The following is a 10,385-nucleotide window of genomic DNA, read 5'->3' as shown; positions in this document are numbered from 1 at the left end:
AGGTGAGAAGGTTATGGTCAGAGAGAGGGATTTCAGAGTCGGTGAGGGAGGAGATAGTGCAGCGGTAGGAGATGACGAGATCGAGGGTGTGACCGAGTCGGTGAGTGGGCGCGGTATGGTGGAGGAGGAAGTCGGCAGAGTCGAGGAGGGATAGCAGGCGGGCGGCAGAGGAGTCGTCGGGTACATCCGTATGGATGTCGAAGTCTCCAAGGATCAGAGTGGGCAGAGAGAAGGAGAGGAGGAAGGTGAGAAAGGGGTCAAGGTGGTCGAAGAAGTCGGAGGTGGGACCGGGAGGGCGGTAGATGACGGCGACAAGTAACTGGAGTGGGTGGTAGAGGCGAATGATATGGGCTTCGAAGGAGGGGAAGGAGAGGGAGGAGGGAGGAGGGATAGTGCGGAAGCGGCAACGGGGTGAGAGGGGGAAGCCGACGCCTCCTCCCTTACCGGTGAGTCTGGGGGAGTGGGAGAAGGAGAGGCCTCCGCCGGAGAGAGCGGCGGCGGAGACCGTGTCTTCGGGAGAGAGCCACGTTTCCGAAAGGGCGAGGAGGAGGAGAGAGCGGGAGAGGAAAAGGTCATGGACGAAAGGTAGCTTGCCTGTAATAGAGCGGGGGTTCCAGAGGCCACACTTGAAAGTAGCTGTGGGTGCAAGGGCGGGAGGGGGGGAAGGGCGGGGGGAGGGGAGGGTTTGGATGGGAAGGAGGTGGAGGGGCCCTGGACGGGGAGAGGGGGATGAGGGGTAGCGGTGGGACAAGAGGACTGGGATGGGGCGTGGGTGGGGAAGAGAGAAGGGGGGAGGGGGTGAAGAGGCGGTTTGGTGGGGGGAAGAGTAGGGGGAGGGGGAAGAGGGGTAGCGCTGGTAAAGTGGGGTTCTAGGGCGGGAGAGGGGAGGGGGGGAGGCTTAGAACAATGCTTAGCATATAGTAAGTGCTTAATAAACACTACAATTATTATTATTGTTAACACATATCATTAGAAGTATAAAATAATGGTTTCAATTAAGAGCAACCACTTCTTCCTTTTGGGAACCAAGTCAGACTGCTTGAAGAGGGGGAGTTTTGGGAGCCTTGTGGAAAGTTAAGAGAGTGGCTCATTGTCTGATCAAAGAGCACTGAATTAAGCGGTTGGGAGAGTACAGTAAAATAATATAACAGAGTTGGTAGATGTATTCCCTGCTCACAATAAACTTACGGTCTAGATTAACTCCTTAAATGCAGAGATCACATTAATCAACTCTATTGTCCTCTCCCAAGTGCTGAGTATAATGCTCAACATAAAGTAAGCACTCAGTAAATACCATCATTTCCCCTATTCACCCCGCCTTCTGCATCATCTATGTGTTTGCATCTACTCATTCATTCAGTCATATTTATTGAACGCTTATTGTGTGCAGAACACTATTCTAAGCACTTGGGAATGTTCAGTACAGCAATAAAGAGAGACAATCCCTGCCCACAACGAGCAGTGCTTGTTGTAGTTCTTGGCACTCAGATAATAATAATAATAATAAAAATGGCATTTGTTAAGCACTTACTGTGTGCAAAGCACTGTTCTAAGCACTGGGAGGATTACAAGTTGATCAGGTTGTCCCATGTGGGGCTCACAGTCTTAATGCCCATTTTACAATTGAGGCAACTGAGGGACAGAGAAGTGAAGTGGCTCACTAAATACCACTGGTAGATTGATTTATTGATTGATTTAGGCAATCTGAAACTCTGAACCACCCCATCTCCCTCCCTGAATGCATGTTCACTGGATGGTTCTGAGGTTATTGTCAATATTATGTGCTTGATCACTGCGTGGTACACAGGAAAAATTCAGTCAATCAATCCATGGTATTTTTGAGGCGATACTGTGTGCCGATTACTGCACTAAACTCTTGGGAAAGTGTGGTACAACAGAGTTTGTAGACAGGATCGCTACCCACAAGAAGCTTACAGTCTACAGGAGGAAGCAGGCATTAAAGTAGATAAGTAGATTACTAATGGGAACGATTATGAAAACCAAATCCATGAGTATGGACAGGGCCAGCAGCACGGCGTAGTGGATAGAGCACGGACCTGGGAGTCAGAAGGTCATGGGTTCTATTTCCGGCTCTGCCACTTGTCTGCTGTGTGATCTTAGGCAAGTCACTTCACTTCTCCGTACCTCAGTTCCCTCATTTGTAAAATGGGGATTGAGGCTTTGAGCCCCTCGTGGGACAGGGACTGGGTCCAACCTGATTTGCTTGTATCCATCCCAGTGGCTAGTTCAGTGCCTGGCACATAGGAAGCACTTAACAAATACCGTAATTATTATTGTTATTATTATTATTTTTAAGTAGCTTCCCCGGTGTTTAAAGACCAGGATGTATTCTGCTGCTACTGGTTCTCCAGTGTTCCCTGGGCTGCCTCTGGAAGCCCTTCCCTCCCCTCACAAAGGCACTTCCAGGTCACAGGGGAACTCTCTTTCTGCTAGAAAATCTTTCCTGGAGTAGATGTGTCTATGTTTGGCAGGGTCTCAGCGTCGGGATGGGAAAAAGCAACCTCCCCATTGTCTCAGAGGACAGTAGAGAGGTAAGTATTCATGGGTTTCGTGGGTTTTACTCTAAAAACTCTGAAACGTTTGTGCAGTTCTTCCAGCAATGGGGTGGATTCAGAGGGACCCGGCATGAGGAGGGGTCCAGAACCCTGGACCAAGGAAAGGCAGACAGACAGACAGACTTGATGATATTGTGCAAGAAACTACACTCCTCCCTCCCCTCAGGGCCCAGATCTCAACAGACAGGCTCGGGACTGTGTACAGGGAGTGAAGATTCTAGGGATGCAGAGGGCATGAGAGGTGAATTCTAGGGTGCTTGAGAAGCAGCGTGGCTCAGTGGAAAGAGGCTGGGCTTGAGAGTCAGAGGTCATGGGTTCGAATCCCAGCTCTGCCACTTGTTAGCTGTGTGACTGTGGGCAAGTCACTTCACTTCTCTGAGCCTCAGTTCCCTCACCTGGAAAAGGGGGATGAAGACTGTGAGCCTCACGTGGAACAACCTAATGACCGTGTATCTCCCCCAGCGCTTAGAACAGTGCTCGGCACATAGTAAGCGCTTAACAAATACCAACATCATCAATTACTCTCCCCCTCCTTCAAAGCTCTACTGAAGGTACATCTCCTCCAAGAGGCCTTCCCTGACTAAGCCCTCTTTTCCTCTTCTCCCACTCCCTTCTACATCTCCCTGACTTGGTCTCTTTATTCATCCCCCACCCCCCCACCCCCACTGCACCTGTGTACATTATTAGACTGTAAGCCCGTCAACGGGCAGGGATTGTCTCTATCTGTTGCCAAATTGTCCATTCCAAGTGCTTAGTACAGTGCTCTGCACATAGTAAGCACTCACTAATTACTATTGAATGAATGAATGAATACCTGTAATTTTATTTATTGCTATTAATATCTGTCTCCCCCTCTAGACTGTAAGCTCACTTTGGGCAGGGAATGTGTCTGTTGTACTCTCCCAAGCGCTTAGTATAGTGCTCTGCTCTTAGTAAGCGCTCAATTCGTATGATTGACTGACTGATTGAGATGGATTATTGAGGAAATCTGCAAGTAAGCCATTTTACTCCCCTGCTCCTCTCTGCGTGAGAGTGGCCTCCAGCACTAGATCTGACCACTCCAGAGAACTTGCTTGGGCCGCTCCACTTCAAGCCCTGGGTGGGTTGTTTTACTTCTCTTCAGTAAACCTGCTGAAAGATAAAGGTGGAGATGACAAAATGGAGATTGCACGCCCTAACAGCAGGAATAACACTCACAGGTTGACTGACCCTGAGGAAGCAGTCCATAAATACTGTGAATTGATCGGTGGTGCCCATCTGGATCCAGGAGAGAGTTTCAGGACTGTCTGCCCTGGGTGGGATCCAAGGTTTGAATGACACCTCAGGGCCTCAGCTGGGACACTGACGGTGATAGAGACCCTTGTGTGGGCTGGGATAGATTTCGCCAGTGGTCTTGAGAATGTTGGAACTGTCTGAGTTTTGGTGGCTTCTCTTATCTCTGAAGCTGACCCCTCCCTGAAACCTTACAGAACCCCACTGTTGATAACTCTCTGCAGAATTTGGGTTTTGGGGGGGCGGGCATTGCTGATTAGGGCGCCTTAGGGAGTCTTCGTACAGTCCGTATCTGTAATTATTTATATTCATGTCTGTCTTCCCCTCTAGCTTGTAAGCTCACTGTGGGCTGGGAATGTGTCTGTTATAGTGTCATGTTGTACTCTCCCAAGTGCTTAGTATGGTGGTCTACACACATTAAGGGCTCAATAAAAATGATTGATTGATGGAGACTGAACCACCAGAAGCAGCATGGCCTAGTGGATAGAGCACAGCCTTGGGAGTCAAAAGGATCGTTATAATTCTATTTATTTATATTGATGCTACTGATGCCTGTTTACTTGTTTGATGTCTGCCTCCACCATGTCCCCCACCTCCAATAGACCGTGAGCCCATTGTGGTCAGGGGTTGACTCTCTTTATTGCTGTACTGTACTTTCCTACCAATTAGTACAGTGCTCTGTACACAGTAAGAACTCAATAAATATAATTGAATGAATGAATCTGGGTTCTAATCCCAGCTCCGTCATCTATCTGCTGGGTGATCTTGGGCAAGCTAATTAATTTCTCTGCGCCTCACTTACCTCATCTGTAAAATGGGGATTAAGACTGAGAGCCCCATGTGGGATGTGGGCTGTGTCCAACCTGATTATTTTATATCTACTCTGGCACATGGCAGGTGCTTAACAAATATCATAAACAAAAAAAGCGGCCTTTGGGAAACTGATTCTTCTGGCAGTGTGGAAGTTGTTCATGTCTCTTTTTGGTGGTTTCTGTGTCTGTGGTTTATATCGTTTCAGATTTTTAAATATTTCAGAGAAGTTTCAGAATCTTTAATAGAGCAAAAGAGGCAGCTTGGGGTCTGGTGCTTTTGATCTTTTCAAACTGTGGCTTGGTCTACAGGGTAACAGGGAATGTAAAAATCCTTTTGGGGTTATTTGTTTTTTGACTAATAATGGAAGAATGATTCCATCTGGTTGGTTAACAAACTTAGAAGAAAGACCATCACAAAAATTTTGAAGAAAGCTTTCTATTTATTTCACCTGCTGAAAAAGAGAAATTTCCTTCAGATTACATTCCATGAAAAGTTGGTTATCTTTTGGACAACTTCCACTCAGGTATCCTTGGTTTGTTAATATTTGCTCTTTAAAAAAACAAGCAAACGCAAACTACAGGTTCAAAATGTTATTTGCAATGACTTCAATTTTCGATTTTCCCTTATTTGGTAAAATTATCCCTGTATAAATATGGAACATCCCAGGTAAAGAACACATTCTCCTGGAACCATGAAGGACGGAAGTCTTTTCCTCCTTTACGCCATCGTGCTGGCAGGTAAGAGAAGTCCTGTTTTGAATAGAAATACTACTCCCTCCAGTTGACAGCATGTTCTGGTGGAAAGGGCACAGGCCTGTGAGTCCAAGGACCTGGTTCTAATTCATTCAATAGTATTTATTGAGCGCTTACTATGTGCAGAGCACTGTACTAAGCGCTTGGGACGAACAAGTCGGCAACAGATAGAGACAGTCCCTGCCGTTTGACGGGCTTACAGTCTAATCGGGGGAGACGGACAGACAAGAACAATGGCACTAAACAGCGTCAAGGGGAAGAACATCTCGTAAAAACCGATGGCAACTAAATAGAATCGAGGCGATGTACAATTCATTAACAAAATAAATAGGGTAATGAAAATATATACAGTTGAGCGGACGAGTACAGTGCTGTGGGGATGGGAAGGGAGAGGTGGAGGAGCAGAGGGAAAAGGGGAAAATGAGGCTTTAGCTGCGGAGAGGTAAAGGGGGGATGGCAGAGGGAGTAGAGGGGGAAGAGGAGCTCAGTCTGGGAAGGCCTCTTGGAGGAGGTGATTTTTAAGTAAGGTTTTGAAGAGGGAAAGAGAATCAGTTTGGCGGAGGTGAGGAGGGAGGGCGTTCCGGGACTGCGGGAGGAGGTGACCCAGGGGTTGACGGCGGGATAGGCGAGACCGAGGGACGGCGAGGAGGTGGGCGGCGGAGGAGCGGAGCGTGCGGGGTGGTCGGTAGAAAGAGAGAAGGGAGGAGAGGTAGGAAGGGGCAAGGTGATGGAGAGCCTTGAAGCCTAGAGTGAGGAGTTTTTGTTTGGAGCAGAGGTCGATAGGCAACCACTGGAGTTGTTTAAGAAGGGGAGTGACAGGCCCAGATCATTTCTGCAGGAAGATGAGCCGGGCAGCGGAGTGAAGAATAGACCGGAGCGGGGCGAGAAAGGAGGAAGGGAGGTCAGAGAGAAGGCTGACACAGTAGTCTAACCGGGATATAACGAGAGCCCGCAATAGTAAGGTAGCCGTCTGGGTGGAGAGGAAAGGGCGGATCTTGGCAATATTGTAGAGGTGAAACCGGCAGGTCTTGGTAACGGATAGGATGTGTGGGGTGAACGAGAGGGACGAGTCAAGGATGACACCGAGATTGCGGGCCTGCAGGACGGGAAGGATGGTCGTGCCATCCACGGTGATGGAGAAGTCTGGGAGCGGACCGGGCTTGGGAGGGAAGATGAGAAGCTCAGTCTCACTCATGTTGAGTTGAGGTGGCGGGCCGACATCCAGGTGGAGACGTCCCGGAGGCAGGAGGAGATGCGAGCCTGAAGGGAGGGGGAGAGGACAGGGGCGGAGATGTAGATCCGTGTGTCATCTGCGTAGAGATGGTAGTCAAAGCCGTGAGAGCGGATGAGTTCACCGAGGGAGTGAGTGTAAATGGAGAACAGAAGAGGGCCGAGAACTGACCCTTGAGGAACTCCAACAGTTAAAGGATGGGAGGGGGAGGAGGCTCCAGCGTAGGAGACCGAGAATGATCGGCCAGAGAGGTAAGAGGAGAACCAGGAGAGGACAGAGTCCGTGAAGCCAAGGTGAGTTCTAATCCCAGTTCTGCCACAAAAGAATAATAATAATGCTATTTGTTAAGTACTTTCTATGTGCCAAGTGCTGTTCTTAGCACTGGGATAGATGCAAGGTAATTAGGTTGTCCCACATGGGGATCACAATCTTAATCCCCATTGTACAGATGAGGTAACTGAGTCACAGAGAAGTTAAGTGACTTAGCCAAGGTAATGCAGTGGACAGGAGGCAGAGCCGGGATTAGAACCCACATTCTCTGACTCCCAAGCCCGTGCTCTTGCCACTAGGCCATGCACTTGCATTCTGTAAGACCTACAGAAAGTCATTCTTGACTTTCCCCATCTGCCCCATATGGGGTAGGGACTGTGTCTGAACTGATTATGAATCTACCCCAATGCTTGGAATAATGCTTAAAACATAGTAAGCACTTAAATAATTCAAATATCACAAGTATTATTATCGATTCGTTGATGTCGATATCTACAATAAGCTCCTTGTAGGCAGGGGCTGGGTCTACTAACTCTATTGTGTTGTAATTTCCTAAGAGCTTAGTGCATTCATTCATTCATTTGTATTTATTGAGCGCTTACTGTGTGCAGAACACTGTACTAAGCGTTTGGAATGTACAATTAGGCAACAGATAGAGACAATCCCTGCCCAGTGCTCTGTACATAGTAAGTGCTCAATAAGTACAATTAATTGAATGTGTGACTTTGGGCAAGTCACTTAACTTCTCTGTGCCTCAGTGACCTCATCTTTCAAGTGGGGAGTAAGACTGTGAGCCCACGTGGGACAACCTGATCACTTTGTATCCTCTCCAGCACTTAGAACAGTGCTTTGCACATAGTAAGTGCTTAACAAATGCAATCATTACTATTATTACTATTGGGAGCCGCATAATGAAAGAGACAAAAACAGGATCAATCATTCATATTTATTGAGCACTTACTCTGTGCAGACATCGCACTAAACACTTTTGGAGAGTACAATTCATTCATTCATTAGTATTTATTGAGCACTTACTATGTGCAGAGCACTGTACTAAGTGCTTGGAATGTACAATTTGGCAACAGATAGAGGCAATCCCTGCCCAGTGACGGGCTCACAGTCTAATCGGGGGAGACAATAGAGAGTTGGTAGAAACATTCCCTGCCTACAACTAGTTTATAGTCTAGAGGGGAAAACTGAAATTAATGTAAATGAATAAATTATGGGTATGTACATAAGTGCTGCGGGGCTGAGGGGAGCTGTGAATAAAGGATGCAAATTCAAGTACAAGGTTGATGCAGAAGGGAGTGGGAGAGGAAATGAAGGTCTAGTCAGGGAAGGCTTCTTGTAAGAGGTGTGATTTTAATAAGGTTTGAAGGTGGGGAGAGTGATCATTTGATGAATAAGAGGGAGGATATTCATTCATTCATTCAATAGTATTTATTGAGCGCTTACTATGTGCAGAGCACTGTACTAAGCGCTTGGGATATTCCAGGCCAAAGGCAGGATATGAGTGAGAGGTCGGAGGTGAGACAGGCACGATTGAGGTACAGTGAGAAGGTCATTCATTCATTCATTCAATAGTATTTATTAAGCGCTTACTGTGTGCAGAACACTGTATTAAGCGCTTGGAATGGACAATTCGGCAACAGATAGAGACAATCCCTGCCCAACGATGGGCTCACAGTCAAATCCGGGGAGACGGACAAAAACAAGACAACATAATCATGATAAATAGAATCAAGATCAAGGTCATCATTAGAGGAGTGATGTGTGCGGGCTGGTTGTAGTAGGAAATCAGGGATACCATGATTAATTGCGGGATTACATGGAGAATTCAGGTACCCCTTGGGAAAATGTTCCTAGTCAAGACTATAAGTTCTGGTACAGAGAGAAGAATTGAAGAATCAGGGTGCCAAGGTGTGATCTAATATTAATAACAATGATGATGGCATTTGTTAAGCACTTACTGTGTGCCAAGCACTGTTCTAAGTGCTGGGGTAGATACACAGTTATCTCTGCCCCTGGCATGCTGGGTGACCTTGGGCAAATCATTTAACCTCTCTGTTTTTCATCATCTGTAAATGGGAATGAGACCTCTGCCCTTCCTTATCTAACAGGGATAATGGGAGGATAAAATGAATTCATTAATGTGTAAGTGCTGTGGAAAAGTAAAAGCTCTAGTCATTCGAAGAATTATTATATTATCAGTAAAGGAAAAAAAAAGATGCAGAAACGTTCATTGTTAGAGCCTATAAGCCAAAGATGGATGGATGTTTCTCAAATTCAGAACAACCTTGGAAAGAACACAGGACTGGGAGTCAGGAAACCTGGCTTCTAATCCTGGATCTGTCACTTGCCTGAGGTGTGTCCTTAAGGAAGTCACTGGACTTCTCTTTGCCTCAGTTTCTTCATCTGTAAATGGAGATTAAATGTTTATTCTCCCTCTCCCTTTGACCGTGAGAGCTGTTTGTGAGAGAGACAGCATCTGAAACGATTGTCCTGTATTCATCCAAGCCTTTAACATTACTCTTAGCATGCAGTGCTTAACAAATATCACTATTATCACCCACAACATCACTCAAATCCTATCTTTCTTCTCTATCCAAACTGCTACTCCATCGATCCCAAGTCCTCCTCATTTCCCACCTTGACTACTGCATCAACTTCCTTGCTGACCTCCCGTCTTGCTGTCTCTCTCTACTCCAGTCCATCCTTCACTGTTCTCTAAGACAGGCCCATCCACTCTCTATTGGGAAGCAGCGTGGCTCAGTGGAAAGAGCCTGGGCTTCAGAGTCAGAGGTCATGGGTTCGACTCCCAGCTCTGCCACTTGTCAGCTGTGTGACTGTGGGAAAGTCACTTCACTTCTCTGGGCCTCAGTTCCCTCATCTGGAAAATGGGGATTAACTGTGAGCCTCACGTGGGACGACCCTGATTACCCTGTATCTACCCCAGCGCTTAGAAAAGTGCTCGGCACATATTAAGCACTTAGCAAATAACAATATTATTATTATTATTATTCAAGCCCCAGTCCCTTCTGTGTTCTGACCTCATTCTCTGACCCAGGTACAACCCTGTTCTCGATCTTTCCTACTTTTCTACTTTCTCTCCCCTGAAGTTAAAGCGCACCTTCTGCAACTGGGATTTTAAAACCTCTTCGTTTTCTCTCAGTAACTCCCACCTGAGAAATTGCAGGGAGCTTTAAAAAAGCCAATGGAAAAAAACTGATGCTTCTTCAGACTAAAGACCTTGGACAGAACCTAAAAAAATGGGACATCTGGGCAGACCATCATTTGAAAAGGCTGGAAGTACTTACAAGTTGATTACCAAATTTGAATTGTATGAAAATTTGATTTAGCCAATTAGGCTAATTAAGAGTTCATCTGTTCTGTAGTTAGTACAATGAAAGATGCACTGAATTATATGGTCATGACTCAAGATTACCGAAAAACTTAATAGTGGCCGGGACC

The 10,385-nt window shown here is 46.6% G+C and overlaps 1 protein-coding gene across 1 annotated transcript in view; it reads left to right on the top strand.

The window, feature by feature from the left end:
• Positions 1 to 5,342: 5,342 nt before the first annotated feature.
• LOC103165734 (sucrase-isomaltase, intestinal-like) overlaps positions 5,343 to 10,385 on the top strand; it is a 126,694-nt gene continuing 121,651 nt past the window's right edge. Inside the window, exon 1 of the mRNA XM_029082537.1 lies at positions 5,343 to 5,398. Coding sequence (XP_028938370.1) covers positions 5,353 to 5,398 — 46 coding nt within the window. The 5' untranslated portion in view covers positions 5,343 to 5,352. The remainder of the gene's footprint in view (positions 5,399 to 10,385) is intronic.

The sequence above is a fragment of the Ornithorhynchus anatinus genome, chromosome 2 (genome assembly GCF_004115215.2).
Source record: "Ornithorhynchus anatinus isolate Pmale09 chromosome 2, mOrnAna1.pri.v4, whole genome shotgun sequence".
Lineage (NCBI taxonomy): Eukaryota > Metazoa > Chordata > Mammalia > Monotremata > Ornithorhynchidae > Ornithorhynchus > Ornithorhynchus anatinus.
The sequence above is the reverse complement of the archived record's forward strand: the minus strand, read 5'-3'. Positions and strand labels throughout refer to the sequence as shown.